This window comes from Anomaloglossus baeobatrachus, chromosome 2 (genome assembly GCF_048569485.1).
Source record: "Anomaloglossus baeobatrachus isolate aAnoBae1 chromosome 2, aAnoBae1.hap1, whole genome shotgun sequence".
NCBI lineage: Eukaryota > Metazoa > Chordata > Amphibia > Anura > Aromobatidae > Anomaloglossus > Anomaloglossus baeobatrachus.
Window position 1 is genome coordinate 37616770 of NC_134354.1, and position 19020 is coordinate 37635789.

The 19020-nt window shown below is 45.6% G+C and overlaps 1 protein-coding gene across 1 annotated transcript in view; it reads right to left on the minus strand.

Moving 5' to 3' along the window:
• LOC142282112 (MORC family CW-type zinc finger protein 3-like) overlaps positions 1-19020 on the minus strand; it is a 360015-nt gene that overhangs the window by 304484 nt on the left and 36511 nt on the right. The window contains exon 2 of the mRNA XM_075332939.1: positions 8435-8507. Within this exon, the coding sequence (XP_075189054.1) occupies positions 8435-8507 (73 nt within the window). The remainder of the gene's footprint in view (positions 1-8434; positions 8508-19020) is intronic.

Consider the following 19020-nt stretch of genomic DNA (forward strand, 5'->3'; position numbering starts at 1 on the left):
GCCTCCTCCCCGGACCTACGGAGGCTGTGATTGGCTGACGAACGCCGCTCAACCAATCACAGCCACTGTAATGTTCCAGCCATTTAAAATGACTGAAACATTGAAATCCAGCCCTGGCCAGTGCAGCTGTAGCACTGGCCATTGGCTGGAGCTGGGTGACCTCACTGGATCACCCTCCTCCAGCTCCAATGCTCTGATTGGAGAGATCGGCCTTGTGACCGATTTCTCCAATCACAGTGGACCTGTTGCCGGTGACCGCCCCCATCAGCTTCACTTGTCCCTGCAGCACGCCAGCACAGTGAGTGTACACAGTGCAATGGCAGGGCGACAAGCTCCGGTCCCATGCTGTTATGAGACCGGAGCATGGGACCCGGAAGTTGCCGCGCTGCCATTGCACTGTACGAAAAGCGTCCCGATCCGCTGCCGCCGCCGCTGCCCTCCGCGATCTGCCACCTGTCTCCCCGATCTCCTGCCCGCACCCTCACCCCCACACCTCCCGATCCGCTGCCGCCCTCCATCTGCCACAGTGCCACCGCTCCCCCCAATCTGCTGCCCGGCCCCTCACCTCCGTGCAGCAGATCGGAGGGAGCGGTGGCACTATGACAGATGGAGGAGGACAGGGATCGTGCACCCTGTCCTCCTCCATCTGTCATAGTGCCACCGCTCCCTCCGATCTGCTGCCCGGCCCCTCCCCCTCGTGATCGGTGCCTGCCCCCTCCCCTCCGTGATGTGCTGCTCGCCCCCTTCCCTCCGTGATGTGCTGCTCGCCCCCTCCCCTCCGTGATGTGCTGCTCGCCCCCTCCCCTCCGTGATGTGCTGCTCGCCCCCTCCCCTCCGTGATGTGCTGCTCGCCCCCTCCCCTCCGTGATGTGCTGCTCGCCCCCTCCCCTACGTGATGTGCTGCACGCTCCCCCCACCTCTCACCCCCGTGGTCAGCTACCCGCCCCCTCCCCTGTCACCGCCGTGATGTGCGCTCCCTCCCCTGTCACCGCCGTGATGTGCGCTCCCTCCCCTGTCACCGCCGTGATGTGCGCTCCCTCCCCTGTCACCGCCGTGATGTGCGCTCCCTCCCCTGTCACCGCCGTGATGTGCGCTCCCTCCCCTGTCACCGCCGTGATGTGCGCTCCCTCCCCTGTCACCGCCGTGATGTGCGCTCCCTCCCCTGTCACCGCCGTGATGTGCGCTCCCTCCCCTGTCACCGCCGTGATGTGCGCTCCCTCCCCTGTCACCGCCGTGATGTGCGCTCCCTCCCCTGTCACCGCCGTGATGTGCGCTCCCTCCCCTGTCACCGCCGTGATGTGCGCTCCCTCCCCTGTCACCGCCGTGATGTGCGCTCCCTCCCCTGTCACCGCCGTGATGTGCGCTCCCTCCCCTGTCACCGCCGTGATGTGCGCTCCCTCCCCTGTCACCGCCGTGATGTGCGCTCCCTCCCCTGTCACCGCCGTGATGTGCGCTCCCTCCCCTGTCACCGCCGTGATGTGCGCTCCCTCCCCTGTCACCCCCGTGATCTGTGCTCCCTCCCCTGTCACCCCCGTGATCTGCTGTCCACTCTCCCTCCACCTCTCATCCCCGTGATCTGCGCTCTGCTCACCTGTCTCCCCCGTGATCTGCGCTCTCTCACCTCTCACCCCCGTGATCTGCGCTCCCTCACCTGTCACCCCGTGATCTGTGCTCCCACACCTGTCACCCCGTGATCTGTGCTCCCTCCCGTCACCCCCGTGATCTGCTGTCCGCTCTCCCTCACCTCTCACCCCCGTGATCTGTGCTCTGCTCACCTGTCTCCTCCGTGATCTGTGCTCTGCTCACCTGTCTCCTCCGTGATCTGCGCTGTGCTCCCTCCCCCACCTCTCACCCTCCCCGATCTGCTGCCTCCTTCATCTCCTGTGATCCAGCTGCCTAGATCCATCCTGTAGGGTAACTATCCCCAATCTCACCTCCCACTCCCCTTCCCACCCATCCCCCCCACCCGCTCCCTCCCCCCATCCTCTGCCGCTCCTGCATCCACTGCGCCCTCTCCCATCCGCCCCCACCCTATCCCAGCCGCCGTCTCACAATCACAGATGCTCCCTTTATTTGCCGCTGCCCCCCCATCTGCTGCCGCCCCATCTGCCGCCCCCCCCCCCATCTTCCGCTGTTTTTTTTTTTCTATGCCATGGGGGTCTAGTTTCCAAAATGGGGTCACATGTGGGGGAGCTCCACTGTTTCGGCACCTCAGGGGGTCTCCAAACGCAACATGGAATACGCTAATTATCCCAGACAATTTTGCGTTTGAAACGTCAAATGACGCTCCTTGCCTTCCGAGCCCTGCTGTGCGCCCAAACATTTTATTTCCACCACATATGAGGTGTCTGTGTACTCAGGAGAAATTGCACAATACATTTTATGGTGCAATTTTTCCTGATACCCTTGTGAAAAAAAAGCTACCTGGTTGAAGTAACAATTTTGTGGTAAAAAAAAAAATTTTTATTTTCACAGCTCAACTCTATTAACTTTTGTGAAGCCCCCAGAGGCTCAAAGTGCTCAATAAACATCTAGATAAATTCCATGAGGGGTCTAGTTTCCAAAATGGGGTCACATGTGGGGGAGCTCCACTGTTTCAGCACCTCAGGGGCTCTCCAAACGCAACATGGTGCGGCTAACGATTCCAGCTAATTTTCTGTTCAAAAAAGTCAAATGGCGCTCCTTCCCTTCCGAGTCCTGCTGTGTGCCCAAACAGTGGTTTTTCGCCACATATGAGGTATCTGCGTGTTCAGTAGAAATTGCCCAACAAATTTTGGGGGTTCATTTAATCCTGCTACCCTTGTGAATATGCAATATTTGAGGCTAAATTAACATTTTTGTTGCAAAAAGTAAAATGTTCATTTTTTCCTTCCACATTGCTTTAGTTACTGTGAAGCACCTGAAGGGTTAATAACCTTCTTGAATGTGGTTTTGAGTAGCCTGAGGGGTGCCGTTTTTGGAATGGTGTCACTTTTGGGTGTTCTGTGTCATGTAGACCTTTCAAAATCGCTTCAAATGTGATGTGGTCCCTAAAAAAAGTGGCTTTGTAAATTTTGTTGTAAAAATGAGAAATTGCTCATAAACTTTGAACCCCTATAACTTCCTTAATTTTTTTTTTTTTTCCCAAAATTGTTCTGATGTAAAATAGACATGTGGGAAATGTTATTTATTAATTATTTTGTGTCATATGTCTCGTTGGTTTTAGAGCATAAAAATTCAAAGTTTGAAAATTACAAAATTTTCAAAATTTTCGCGAAATTTCCGTTTTTTTCACAAAGAAATGCAAAAAATATCGGCCTAAATTTACCACTAACATAAAGCCCAATATGTCACGAAAAAACAATCTCAGAATCACCGGGATCCGCTGAAGCGTTCCAGAGTTATAACCTCATAAAGTAACACTGGTCAGAATTGCAAAAAATGGCCTGGTCTTTAGGGTCAAAATAGGCTTGGGGCTGAAGGGGTTAAGCTCAAAATTCTATGGTTTGGGATACTGAGGGGGATTTAGAGAGTTTTTAACCAGTTTCTGCTAAAAAAAAAACCCTCAGTGTCAGGTTGTGTTCACACTAAATTTTTGGAGCAAAAAAGGCGCAGAAACACTCCTAATCTCCATCAAAACTTGGCTCTGATGATCTGTTTGTGTACTTTCCCCTTTTCATTTTTTGCAGCTTTCGCGATTGGTTCAGTATAACAATATGGACTTTTGACCAAAACAAGTTGTGCACATCTGGTCTAGTACTAGGGGACTATCATAAAAACCTAAATTAAACAATGGATAATTTTCAGAAGATGCATCAATTAATGACTAGAGATGAGCCACCCCCTGGCGTTCGAGTTCGGTTCGTCCAACGGAGGCCCCATTCCACAAACCACTCGAACCCCATTGAAAACAATGGGAGGCAAACACAAACACATAAAAACATATAGAAAACACCTTCAAAGGTGTCCAAAAGGTGATAAACAACTCCCAAGACACCACAAACACATAGGAAAGTGACAAGGACATATACTAATGCGAAAACAAAAGAGCTGGATGAGTAAAAAGAGGAGGAGACACAGATATAGGCATGTCATGTCCTTCTAAAATCATAAAAAACACAGCAAGGGGACTCCAAGCAGAGTCTCCCTTTTTTCCAAAAATTGGTCCACACACACACACACACCACTTTAGTGGCATCACTTGTGCCCCAGTTGCAAACTTGACATGTTGATTTGCATCAAGCACATTCAAAAATATGCCAGCCATAACTGTCTCCAGGATGACACCGGGGTAGCAAAGTCCTTGCTGAACCATGAGCACACCCAGCAGCACTGAAGACACGTTCCGAGACAACGCTGGCTGCGGGACACGACAAGATCTCCAAGGCGTAAGTGGCGAGCTCAGGCCATTTTTCAAGATTTGAAGCCCAAAATGAGCAAGGCTCCAGTTGCAAAGTCATGGCATCGATGTTCATTTGGAGATACTCCTGTATCATCCTCTCCAGCCATTGACTATGTGTCAGACTTCTTGTCTCTTGTGGCCTTGCATTGGATGGTCTAAAAAAATTATGAAACGATTCCATAAAATTGCTGTTACCAGCACCAGATACGTTGTTGCTGGTATGGTTTGACTGATGATGACGAGACAGTCCCATGCTTGGCAAGTTACAACTGGGAGATTCACTCCGTGCACCAGTGGTGTTTGGTGGAAAAGCAGAGCTAAGATTGAGTAACAGCTTCTGCTGATACTCCTGCATACGTGCGTCCCTTTCTATGGCAGATATTATTTCGCCAAAGATGGACTTGTACCAGGGATCTAATAGTGTGGCAACACAGTAGTCATCATTACTTCTAATTCGGACAATCCGAGGGTCATGTTGTAGGTAGTGCAGCAAGAAGGCGCTCATGTGTCTTGCGCATCCATGCGGACCAAGTCCTTGCTGTGTTTGTGGCGGCAAAATGATAACCGTGCTTCCTTCCTCTGACATCTGCCCCCAACCTCGTTCAACCGAAATTTGACCAAGGTCTCCCTCATCTGCTGAGTCTTCCATGCCCATCGACAGTTCGTCCTCCATTTCTTCCTGGTCTCCTGCACCTTCCTCAACATTTTGGCTGCTACCATGCGCCCTTGTTAATCCCTCTCACCCACCATCCCATGCCTGCCGCCTTGGTGATGCTGAACGTCTGGACGATGTAGATGTTGGTATTCCTTGCGCATATGAATCCTCCTGTACTTCCTCCCCTTCCTCTTGTTCCACCCCCTGACTCCGAATAGTGTTTAGAGTGTGCTCCAGCATGTAAATGACTGGAATTGTCATGCTGATAATGACATTGTCAGCGCTAAACATATTCGTCGCCATGTCGAAACTGTGCAGAAGGGTGCATAGGTCCTTGATCTGAGACCACTCCATAAGCGTGATCTTCCCCACCTCTGCATCTCGTTGGCCCAGGCTATACGTCATAACGTATTGCACCAGGGCTCGGCGGTGCTGCCACATTCGCTGCAACATGTGGAGAGTCAAATTCCAGCGTATCGCCACATTGCATTTCAGGCAATGAACCAGCAGGCCGAAAGACTTCTGGAGCGATGCAAGTCGGTCAGCTGCGGCGGTTGAACGGTGGAAGTGAGCAGAGAGTGACCGTGCCCTGTGCAGAAGCCCATCTAGGCCGGATAGTGGGTTAAAAATTGCTGGACAACAAGGTTCAACACATGAGCCATACAAGGCACGTGTGTCACCTTGCCCCGGCGTAGGGCCGCACCCAGGTTTGCAGCATTGTCACACATGGCCTTCCCTGGCTGCAGGTTGAGTGGAGACAACCATTTACTAAACTCGCTCGCAAGAGCTGACCACAACTCCTCGGCTGTGTGACTCTTATTTCCCAGACAGTTCAAGGTAAATACCGCCTGATGCCGTTGAGCTCTGCTGCCAGCATAGTAAGGAGGCGTGCGGGATTCCTTGTGCGCAGTTAAAACGCGGGTGGCCTGACCAGGCACGCTTGGGGCGGAGGTGGAGGACACAGACGAGGTTGAGGAGGCAGAAGCAGTGGAGGAACTTCCACATACAGAGGATTGACGCACAAGTCGTGGGGACGGCAAGACTTGTACAGCAGACCCTTCTCCATCTTACACCATAGTTACCCAGTGCCTAGTCAGCGACATGTAACGCCCCTGTCCATGTGTCCATTTGTGACCAGATTGGACACTTAAAATGTCGTAGCAAAAGTGGAGTGGTGGTCTAGCTTTATTGACAGCTGAAGAACCAACACTGACTATCCCTGACAACGCAACTAAGGCCCTAAAACTGGCAGCACTGTTTGCAATAAAAATAGGGTAGCAAAAATGGGTAAGAGGGTAGAATGCAGAGGTGGTGTACCTTGCTTGGCACCAGTGGGATACTAAGTTAGTATAGCACACACTTTTTGGATGCCACTAAGTGTCACCACTGTTTGCTATAAAAATAGCATAGCAAAAATGGGCAGGAGGGTAGAATGCAGAGGTGGTGTACCTTGCTTGGCACCAGTGGTACACTAAGTTAGACACAGCCGCCGGCCAATAGAAGCGGAGGGGCGGAGATGAGCAGGACGTAAATATCCCGCCCACCTCCTTCCTTCCACATAGCCGGCGGGTGCCGCGGGACGCAGGTAAGCTGTGTTCATCGTTCCCGGGTTGTCACACGGAGCAATGTGTGCTGCCCCGGGTTCGATGAACAACCGGTACATGAAAAATAAACGTTTTTTTTAAAATAAGCAACGTGTACACGACTCACGATTTGTGACCGATTCAGCGTCACTCGGAGGTGTCACACGAAACGACGTCGCAAACGATGCTGGATGTGCGTCACGAAAACCGTGACCCCCGACAATGCATCGCACGATAGATCGTCTCGTGTGACGCCCGCATAAGTGTCAGCACTGTTTGCTATAAAAATAGCGTAGCAAAAATGGACAGGAGGGTAGAATGCAGAGGTGGTGTACCTTGCTTGGCACCAGTGGGACACTAAGTTAGTATAGCACAAACTTTTTGGATGCCACTAAGTGTCAGCACTATTTGCTATAAAAATAGCATAGCAAAAATGGGCAGGAGGGTAGAATGCAGAGGTGGTGTACCTTGCTTGGCACCAGTGGGACACTAAGTTAGTATAGCAGACACTTTTTGGATGCTACTGTCAGTACTGTTTGCTATAAAAATAGCATAGCAAAAATGGCCAGGAGGGTAGAATGCACAGGTGCTGTAGGTAGCAGGACAGCAAAGGAAGCCTCGGTTTCTATCCTTGCCAATGAAAAAATGCAGCAAGGACTTGCCAGAGCTGATGTAGCCAGATGCTGTTATCTAAAGCCCTGCACAGCGTTTGCACAGACCTGCCTAGCAACAATGCCTATGAACGGCTGTAATGCAGCCCTGAAAAGGGCTGAAATTACAAGGAGTCTCTAATCCCTAAAGCGCTGTGTAGATTGCACTGTATGGCTATAGCGCTATAGCGCACACAGCAGCAGCAGCGGGAGCGGGAGCGGTGACTATCACCCACCCACAGCAGAGAGATAATGGCGGCGACAGGGAAAATGGCTGGATCTTATAGAGCAAAGACATGTGACATGCACAGCCTATGACACATGCCCTTGCTTGTCTGGCAAAAATCGACTGTGCAGTGTGTGTCTCTGTGATTTGCTGACAGCCTGGCCCGCCCCACTGTACGCGCGGTTAGGGAAAAAAAAAATGGCGATAGGCATTCTTTCAGCACTCAGCAGCAGCACTGATCCAAACCCCATCCCCCCCGCACACTATACGCTGAATTTTGATAATAGCGTGATTCACAGTGACTCACATTATTACCATGAAAAGCCAGCTAGTAACTAGCTAGGCTTTTTGTTGATCGAACCGTTCTCGAACGTAACTCGAACTACCGAACTTTTACCAAATTGTTCGAGTTTGTCGAACGACTCGAACACCCCCCAAAATCACTCGAACATAAAATTGGCGAACCTCGAACATCGCTCATCTCTATTAATGACAGGCATATTAAATCCTGAAAGACAACAGAATCTGAAGACTTGGTTTCAGATTTGTCTTGTGTTTTCTCTCTGCAGCTTATTTTTCATATTTGCTGCTAAAATATCACCACCAAACCCAATTTATCATGATTCTAATAATGACCTCCCATCCCATTAATGAACCTAGGCACCTGCCTCTGAGCTCTCATTTTTTTTTCCAATATGGAATTTAAAACTGAATCCCATGTGGTCCTTTAATTTATAGATATCCGCATCGGACCCAGCAGCTCCACTTCCAGTTGTTCATATTCCATACAGTAGAGTGTTTCCTGTGTCCGCACATCATCGGAGGTGTGTGAGAAGGGGCTGGCTTACTTCTTATTTCAATAGCCAATCCAGCCCCTTTGAGATGTTGATGAAAACATCCATGTGAATAGTTAGCAATCAGAATGTTGCACAGACTCACCTATGAGCTCGGCCACCGCGCTGAACGGCCACGTGTGACTTGTGGAATTGGTGTGCAGAAACTTCGGGCACAACTAGAAAATAAAGAGAGCAAAATTTTACCAGAATGCATGACAATTACTAAAAATGAATGGCTGTTTTTTTTAAAACCAACAATGTGCTGTGACTGAATGTTTCTTTTTCCAAGCGGAAGGAGTGCCCTTTATTTTTTAAGGGGTGCTGTACATGATAATGGCTCTTGACCACACCTTGTGTGGACCAGTCATTTATTTTTAACCCTAGAACGCGCAACCATAGAAATCTACACTTTCACATACCTGAGGCCTTATAGGCATGTGTGCAAATAGCATGGAGTAACTCAAATAGAAAAACTCTTCAAAGTTTAATTGAGATATGAATATTTCAAAGCATTATAATTATGTGCATAAAACAAAAAAAAGGTATTTTCACCGGCTTAAAACGCCCAATATACGCATTCTATAATATATATATATATATACACATATATATACATACATATACATACGCATACATACACACACACATATACACAGTACAGACCAAAAGTTTGGACACATCTCATTCAAAGACTTTTCTTTATTTTCAGGACTCTGAAAATTGTAGATTCACATTGAAGGCATTGAAACTATGAATTAAAACATGTGGAATGACATCCTTAAAGTGTGAAACAACTGAAAATATGTCTTATATTCTAGGTTCTTCAAAGTAGCCACCTTTTGCTTTGATTACTGCTTTGCACACTCTTGGCATTCTCTTGATGAGCTTCAAGAGGTAGTCACTGGAAATGGTTTCTTGAAGGAGTTCCAAGAGATGCTTCGCACTTGTTGGCCCTTTTGCCTTCACTCTGCGGTCCAGCTCACCCCAAACCATCTTGATTGGGTTCAGGTCTGGTGACTGTGGAGACCAGGTCATCTGGCGTAGCATCCCATCATTCTCTTTCTTAGTCAAATAGCCCTTACACAGCCTGGAGGTGTGTTTGGGGTCATTGTCCTGTTGAAAAATAAATGATGGTCCAACTAAACGCAAACCGGATGGAATAGCATGCTGCTGCAAGATGCTGTGGTAGCCATGCTGGTTCAGTATGCCTTCAATTTTGAATAAATCCCCAACAGTGTCACTAGCAAAGCACTCCCACACCATCACACCTCCTCCTCCATGCTTCACGGTGGGAACCAGGCATGTAGAGTCCATCTGTTCACCTTTTCTACAAAGACACGGTGTGTCAGAGTTCCGGGATTTCCAGTTTTCTTCTGAAGGATCTTGCCCTTTGTTAACATGGAGTTTTCTGTTCTGTTGCCCTACTTCCTGTTCATCTGTTTAAAAGCCCGCCCCTAAGCTTAGTCTAGTTGCCTGAGTATACTGCTTCCTGTGTACTCCTGCCCTGCTGCTCTCATCTCCTGATTGCTGTTTGGATCCTGTTGAAACACCCGACACCAGGTCTGGACTTCACCTGTCTCATCAAGCTGTGCTCGGACTCTGTCTGCCGTCTCTGGTCGACACTTCTGCCCGGACCCTTCCGTTTCATATCCACCCTAGGACTCACATCACGTACGGACATTTTTGGACTATACCTGTTGCCCTTTCGTGTCCCGGTTGCTGCGCATTTAGGCCTTCTGGAGTGATTGCCAGACAGCCCCTGTATAGGGGTTCGCTCCTGGTGGTCTCCCTGGGGGAGTCCGGTGCGCGGTCCCGGGAATTCCCCTTTGCTCCGAACCTGGCAGGTATTTACTGTGTTTATGTTCTACTGTGTATATTCTGTTCTGTGTACATATTGTGGTTACATATTAGAAAACGTCTTTGCACCAAGAACCCGCGTCTGGTTGTCATTGCCCTAACACAATCGAAATCCTCAGTACATACAATAGTATTACACGGTGGTTGGATCCAAAGATCTCAAATTTGGACTCATCAGACCAAAGCACAGATTTCCACTGGTCTAATGTTCATTGCTTGTGTTCTTTAGTCCAAACAAGTCTCTTCTGCTCGTTGCCTGTCCTTAGCAGTGGTTTCCTTGTAGCTATTTTACCATGAAGGCCTGCTGCACAGTCTCCTCTTAACAGTTGTTCTAGAGATGAGGTGTGTCCAAACTCTTGGTCTGTACTGTATATATTTTTATAGATATATATATATATATATATATATATATATATATATATATATATATATATATATATATATATAACGATTTTTGTGTCTTAAAAGTTTTCTATAAAACTACTATAGAAGTTTGCTTCTGCAGGAATATTTCTTTTCAAAAATTTTCCTTTTCAACTTTTCTGATTACCCTAACAATTTTCACATATTTCTTCAGGAGAATGTTCCTTGCAGACATTTTGTCGACAAGTAGTACAGAAACGCTCAGATTTCCTTTCGTTCTTTGCTGGATAAATATAACAGCGCTTTCTTTTTCTTTGGTCTTGGAGCTGGATGTTCCTGAAAATGTATACCACATTGGATCATAGCTTCCATAATTTGCCTTGGCAAGCAATTTGTGTTGCTTTGCTCCATTATGGTAGGCATGAAAAGTTCATAAAGGAGCCAAGACAAATGATATGTGCACACACAGAATGTGGTGAGCCTTCCTCATAAAGATGGCTGCAGCCGAGGTGCAAGATGCTGATGTCACAGCCACTCAACCTCCACACTAGGGGGGAGGGGTGGCTGCTTAGCATAAGACATGCACACTAATAAGGCTTGCACTGGGAGCCCATCATATAATGAGTGAAATGCTTGACGAATGAGAATGAGAATCCTTGACGAACGGATTGCGAGCTTACATATTTTGGGCCAAAATATAAACTAATATCTCACTATTTGAGGTATGGCACATTTTATCCATTTTTGCAGGATGTGTGTGGACCTTTTGAATTCAGGTGGTTAAATGGTGAGCCTGTCATGTGTTATGTACTCATAGTACTAACTGACCCGCCTGGACCTGGTGTTGTGCGTCATTTATAGGCCATTATTCAGACACTGTGCGTCTCGTGTATCCGTGCGAGATGCACCTATATAGTGCTGTTTTGCCCGCCTGACCTGGGTTTCTGGCGTCATTTATAGGTCACAGTTCAGACACTGTGCATTTCACTCATTATATGATGGGCTCCCAGTGCAAGCCTTATTAGTGTGCATGTCTTATGCTAAGCAGCCGCACCTCCCCCCTAGTGTGGAGGTTGAGTGGCTGTGACATCAGCATCTTGCACCTTGGCTGCAGCCATCTTTATGAGGAAGGCTCACCACATTCTGTGTGTGCACATATCATTTGTCTTGGCTCCTTTTTGGTGTTTTTTTGATATAGTTCTTTGTGGTTTTTCTAACTAATTCAGTGTAGGGACTCGCAAGTGTGAGAATCCTTGACGAACGGATTGCGAGCTTACATATTTTGGGCCAAAATATAAACTAATATCTCACTATTTGAGGTATGGCACATTTTATCCATTTTTGCAGGATGTGTGTGGACCTTTTGAATTCAGGTGGTTAAATGGTGAGCCTGTCATGTGTTATGTACTCATAGTGCTAACTGACCCGCCTGGACCTGGTGTTGTGCGTCATTTATAGGCCATTATTCAGACACTGTGCGTCTCGTGTATCCGTGCGAGATGCACCTATATAGTGCTGTTTTGCCCGCCTGACCTGGGTTTCTGGCGTCATTTATAGGTCACAGTTCAGACACTGTGCATTTTACTCATTATATGATGGGCTCCCAGTGCAAGCCTTATTAGTGTGCATGTCTTATGCTAAGCAGCCGCACCTCCCCCCTAGTGTGGAGGTTGAGTGGCTGTGACATCAGCATCTTGCACCTCGGCTGCAGCCATCTTTATGAGGAAGGCTCACCACATTCTGTGTGTGCACATATCATTTGTCTTGGCTCCTTTTTGGTGTTTTTTTGATATAGTTCTTTGTGGTTTTTCTATGAAAAGTTCATAGCAAAGTTCCGTCAAGAATAGACGTCTCTTGTCCTTCCTGTTGGCATGGAATTCTGGATGAGTTTCACTATAAACAATATAGCTATTGAGGGCTGACACATCAAGGAAATTATAAAAAATGACTACAGGCCAACTGTAACGCCTGCCTGGATCAACAGACTCAGGGGGGATGTAATGGACAGACTAGAGGGAAGCCACTCACCAAGCAGGAGCCCCAGAACCCTGAAACCCTTTAACCCCTATACAGGGATTTGGAATTACACAGGCCCTGGAGATCACTACCTGTGGAAGGCTGCAGTCCGATGAGAGTAGTCGTCGGGCAGGGTCAAACCAGGAATAGCAGAAGAGTGACAGAATCGGCAGACAAAACTGTAATCAGAAAACGGAGCAGAGGTCAAATCTGGATCGGGCAGCGAGGTACAAAAACACCTGGCAGAAGGGTAGTCAGAAAACACGCAGAAGTCAGCACACAGGAATCACAAAACAGAATAGGGCGGACCAGGAGCCAGGAAATCAGAACTATATCTGGCAGTGGTCATGTGACAGGAGGGGGAATAAGAAGGGTGTGGTGTCTTCCCATTGGCTGTAGCTGAACGCTGGCAACTTCAGCTAGAAGACACACGCCACCCACAGTCAGCCAGCGGTACTGTAGATCCCAAGATAACCCAGCCCAGTGGATGATCGGAGCCTGCGCCCACCGGTGCCGCTAGCATCGACTCCTCTTCCTTCACATCCACGGCAGGAACACGGCGTCGCCTGGTGATAAGAGCAGAAGTCGCTGGAGCAGACTCCGGCGGTGACGTAACACCAACATTTTTTCTGCCTCTTGCACGAATACTCTCCAATCATTTCATCCATCTTGTCCACACCTCCTTTTGTTTTATTATAATGCAGTATGATTTCAGGTTTCAGTTTCCTGTCATCGGTGTCAATACTTCCATCATGATGCATTGTACTCAGTAATATCACAGAATTTTCTTTCTTTGCTTTATAAGATACCATTGTTGCTTGATTGCAGAAACCAAAGACACTCTCAAAGTGGTCGCTTGGGATTGTGCTTCATGATTGGAGGAATTTTGCGGTGGTTTGGCCTCATACAGTCATGGCCAAAAGTTTTGAGAATGACACCAAAATTATATTTTCACATGATCTGTTGCCCCCTGGTTTTTAATTGTGTTTGTCTGATGTTTACATCACATACAGAAATATAATTGCAATCATATTATGAGTACCAAAAGGTTATATTGACAGTTAGAATGAGTTCATGCAGCAAGTCAAGTCAAGTTTGCAGTGTTGACCCTTCTTCTTCAGGACCTCTGCAATTCTCCCTGGCATGCTCTCAATCAACTTCTGGACCAAATCCTGACTGATAGCTGTCCATTCTTGCATAAGCAATGCTTGCATTTTGCCAGAATTTGTTGGTTTTTGTTTGTCCACCCGTCTCTTGATGATTGCCCACAAGTTCTCAATGGGATTAAGATCTGGGGAGTTTCCAGGCCATGGACCCAAAATCTCTACGTTTTGTTCCATGAGCCATTTAGTGATCACCTTTGCTTAATGGCAAAGTGCTCCATCATGCTGGAAAAGGCATTGTTGGGCGCCAAACTGCTCTTGGACAGTTGGGAGAAGTTACTCTTGGAGGACATTCTGGTACCATTCTTTATTCATGGCTGTGTTTTTAGGCAAGACTGTGAGTGAGCCGATTCCCTTGGCTCAGAAGCAACCCCACACATGAATCGTTTCAGGATGCTTAACAGTTGGCATGAGACAAGACTGGTGGTAGCGCTCACCTCTTCTTCTCCTAATAAGCTGTTTTCCAGATGTCCCAAACAATCGAAAAGGGGATTCATCTGAGAAAATGACTTTACCCCAGTCCTCAGCAGTCCACTCCCTGTACCTTTTGCAGAATATCAGTCGGTCCCTGATGTTTTTTCTGGAGAGAAGTGGCTTCTTTGCCGCCCTCCTTGAAACCAGGCCTTGCTCAAGCAGTCTCCGCCACCTCACAGTGCGTGCAGAAGCACTCACACCAGCCTGCTGCCATTGCTGAGCTAGCTCGGCACTGCTGGTAGTCCGATCCCGCAGCTGAAACAGTTTTAAGATACGGTCCTGGCGTTTGCTGGTCCTTCTTGGGCGCCCTGGAGCCTTTTTGGCAACAATGGAAGCTCTCTCCTTGAAGTTCTTGATGATGCGATAGATTGTTGACTGAGGTGCAATCTTTGTAGCTGCGATACTCTTCCCTGTTAGGCCATTTTTGTGCAGAGCAATGATGGCTGCACGTGTTTCTTTAGAGATAACCATGGTTAAATGAAGAGAAATTATGATACCAAGCACCAGCCTCCTTTTAAAGTGTCCAGTGGTGTCATTCTTACTTAATCATGACTGATTGATCGCCAGCCCTGTCCTCATCAACACCCACACCTGTGTTAATGGAACAATCACTAAAACAATGTTAGCTGCTCCTTTTAAGGCAGGAATGCAATGATGTTGAAATGTGTTTTGGGGGTTGAAGTTCATTTTCTTAGCCAATATTGACTTTGCAAGTAATTGCTGTTAAGCTGATCACTCTTTATGACATTCTGGAGTATTTGCAAATTGACATTAGAAAAACTTAAGCAGTAGACTTTGTAAAAATTAATATTTGTAGCATTCTCAAAACTTTTGGCCATGACTGTAGTATCAACAAGTGTGAGTTTTTTTCTGAAGCTAAAATTTGCCCAGTTCCAGATTTGGTAAAGTAGTTGTCCATTGTTATATTTTTCCAGGATTGAAAATTGGTACTGCAAGTGTTTTTACTATGTCAGAACATAGGACTTTCTGGACTAGAGCATCAGCTTCTTTGACACAGTAAATCAGACCATTCATGCCATAATAGCTTGTAGAATCAAACATCCAGAAACCTTTTATGCCATACTTGGCAGGTTTACTGGGCATATACTGAATGAATTTGCAACGTCCCCTAAAGGCAAGAAGTTGCTCATCCACTGTCACATTGTCATTAGAATGGTAAAGCTTTGTACAGTTTTTGATGAAAAGATTCCAGATGTAGGCTAATAGGGGCTAATTTATCTGTTTTCAACCTCACAGGACGAGTTCTCTGATCATCAAAATGAAGGCTTCTCCAAATATTCTCAAATCTATTGACTGACATTGTAGCTTTGTAGTGTGGATCTGAAAAAGGGTTCAAAAATAATTCTCTGATTTGAACATCGTACGATTTTGTACACCCTGCCAGAAGAGTAAGGGCAATATAACCATATAGTTCCTCTTTTGTTATATTTTTCCATGTTTTTCTTCTTCCTGAAGCGATACGCTTTCCTTCTAAGTTAGTACATAAAACCACCTCATCTGCAATATTATCTGAAAAAATTTTACAGAAAACATCTCTTTTGGACATGAATTGGGGAATTCCTACAGCGCCTTCAGCAACTCTCATAATATTATGTGATGGAGTGTGTCCAAGAACCCCAGCAGTACTGCTCCAAAAAACAATAGTTTTGGATGTTCTATTTGTATGTTCTGCTAGATCCACTACTTCTTCATCATCTAAAGAATCACTGGACAATGAAGTAAAGACAGCTGATGGCATGTACTCTTCATCGGACAAAGAAAGTTCACTGTCTTCATCACTATCAAAAATGATTGTCTTGATTTCTTGGTTAATCAAACCCCAGGATGTAGACTGTGCCATTGTAACCTTAGATGTCAGTAAACTAAAATGAAGAAAAAAAAAATGATTACAGAGTTGTGCACTCTTTGTTAGTGTGTGTGCTAAAGGTAACGTGCAGGCCCCCTCCTCTTATCTTCAGCAGGTCACCACTTACTTTTAGGTGCAGTAGAAGCCTCTGGATTTTTGAAGCTCAGAAAGTTTCTTTTTCCAGAAACAAGAAAGCTGACTCCTTCCTCCAACGTTTCTTCAGCAAATAGCACACAATGAACAGGATGTTGTCTGTCCTCGTGTTCCTGTGTGTTCATGACCTGCGATGATGTCAGAGACACATGACTTTGTGAGGGAGCCTTCCTCCCAAGATCATATGACCATGTAGTCAGAGAGAATCCACACTCTTCCCAGCAACAGCAGAGTCATAAAGACTGAGTAATAAAGACAAAGTCTTCCCCAGCTACAGTACAGACAAAAAAACTGAGGATCACATGTAAACCAAGTACAGGCCTAAAAGGCCCCAGGTATGTGAATATGGGGTCGCAAGAAAGAATTGTTTTACCGAAATTCCTATAATATAAAAATATATGAACTGAAAATTACTAACATCTATGTACCTGAGGAATACCTAGAGTTTGAAAATTCTAACTAAAGTAATCTTGCAGAAAATAGAAAACAAGCAACCTAGCAGGCCTGCGAGGCCCCAGGTATGCATTCTAGGGTTAATTAAACAATTTTTATTGATTTCAAATATTAACATTACATGTTATAATAAATTTACAGCAGATTATTTCAGTTTTTTAACCAAAGAATAACAAAAATTGTCCCTTCCCTCTTACAAAGTGTTTAATTGATATTAATCATATAGACCACTTTTCTGAACATATGACACTATCTCTGACCCACTATATATACCTTACTACAACATCCAGTGGGACCAAATCTTATCAGCATAGTTAGCTCTACCTCTTTTCTGATATACAGTATCAGCCTTTCATATTATCATAGTATCATAGTATCATAGTTTTTAAGGTTGAAGGGAGACTCTAAGTCCATCTAGTTCAACCCGTAGCCTAACATGTTGATCCAGAGGAAGGCAAAAAAAACCCCAATGTGGCAAACAAGTTCCAATGGGGAAAAAATTTCCTTCCTGACTCCACATCCGGCAATCAGACTAGTTCCCTGGATCAATACCCTGTCATAAAATCTAATATACATAACTGGTAATATTAAATTTTTCAAGAAAGGCATCCAGGCTCTGCTTAAATGTTAGTAGTGAATCACTCATTACAACATCATGCGGCAGAGAGCTCCATAGTCTCACTGCTCGTACAGTAAAGAATCCTCGTCTGTGATTATGATTAAACCTTCTTTCCTCAAGACGTAGCGGATGCCCCCATGTTCCAGTCGCAGGCCTAGGTGTAAAAAGATCTTTGGAAAGGTCTCTGTACTGTCCCCTCATTATACATTGTGATTAGATCCCCCCCTAAGCCTTCGTTTTTCCAAACTAAATAACCCCAAGTTTAATAACCTGTCTTGGTATTGCAGCCCACCCATTCCTCTAATAATCTTGGTCGCTCTTCTCTGCACCCTCTCCACCCTTTCAGGGTGGATCAAAGCAGCTACTTGTTTAATATATTCTCTAAGGCCTGTTTCACACGTCAGAGAAATGATTGATTGCGCTCTGTGAAAGTAACAAAATTATAATGTTGAAGTAATGATACCTTTTAATGGCTAACTAAAATAAAATAAGATGATGTTACAAAGCAAGCTTTAGAGACTCCTCAGGTCTCTTCATGAGGCATGGTATAGGGTCATTCTGTGTCAAGTGGACCAGTTTTAAAAATCGTCCCCACTCGACGTTCTCCGATTTTGCTGAAAATTTATAAGGATGTACATGTATGTTTGAAAAGAGGTTCTGTAAATTTTTAGGGCCAGATCTCAAATATATTGGGCACTGTTGACCTTTCACTGGAGGCCCCCCCAAGCCTGCGGCTTCAGCTAAGAGGATTTTGCAAATTTTGGCACATAGCCATTAGAGTTCTATACTGACTATGATGCTGAAATTTGGCATACTAGCTCAACTTTTGCTGCTAAACGCGATAAAATTATTACCGGCTATGACAAAACAATATTTCGGCCGCAATTTTGTGTCAAAGTAGCATGCAAAACGCGTCACATAAAATTTATGCCAAACTTTGCCCATATATAACTCAAGACCAAAAACCAATAGGAACTGGTGCTTTACCCTCTACAACAAACATCTTCATGCCTTTGCATTGCTGCAATATCACGGTCAAAGCATATGTATTTGTGGAAATATTCACACCCACATATGATGAAAAACTTAAAAAAGCCGAATTTTACCTATTTTTGGGTCAAATTTCCCAAAAAGGGTATCCCTAAAATATATTAATTCTGTTATCATTTGAAAGAGCACATTTTTCTCTACAAGGATCACTGGGGGTTTTTTTGGAGTCTCTCCATTTAAGAAAAGAAAAATGCCACTGAACATGGTGTTATGTATGCACGTAATGCATTGATTTTGTGTTTGATTTTCAGATTCTTATCACATGTTACAGAGTTGTATTGTTGCTAGCAATGTCTATTATAATCAAAAACCTATAAATCTATTGACTATTGTTACATTTTAATGCATATATTATTTATTTTTTAGTGATGGAGAATGAAATTGATGACGAATCGGCCCAGTGCTCTATCGGCCTTGCGAACAATTCAAAGTGCCACCTTAAGACATTCACCCATAGCAAGGATGAGTTGAAATTGTTTACAAGCTTTGGATTGGATGAACAGAAATTGCTGCGTCGACGAGTGGGACTAAATTTTGACGAACATTCACAAATCTGTTTACACCATGAAGCTTCATTCTTGACCAAATATGAGCATTTGCAAAAATCGTGTTGCAATCCTTTTGGCTTACCCGTGGATATTTCAAAGGAGAGATGCCAATGGATGTTAAGCTTG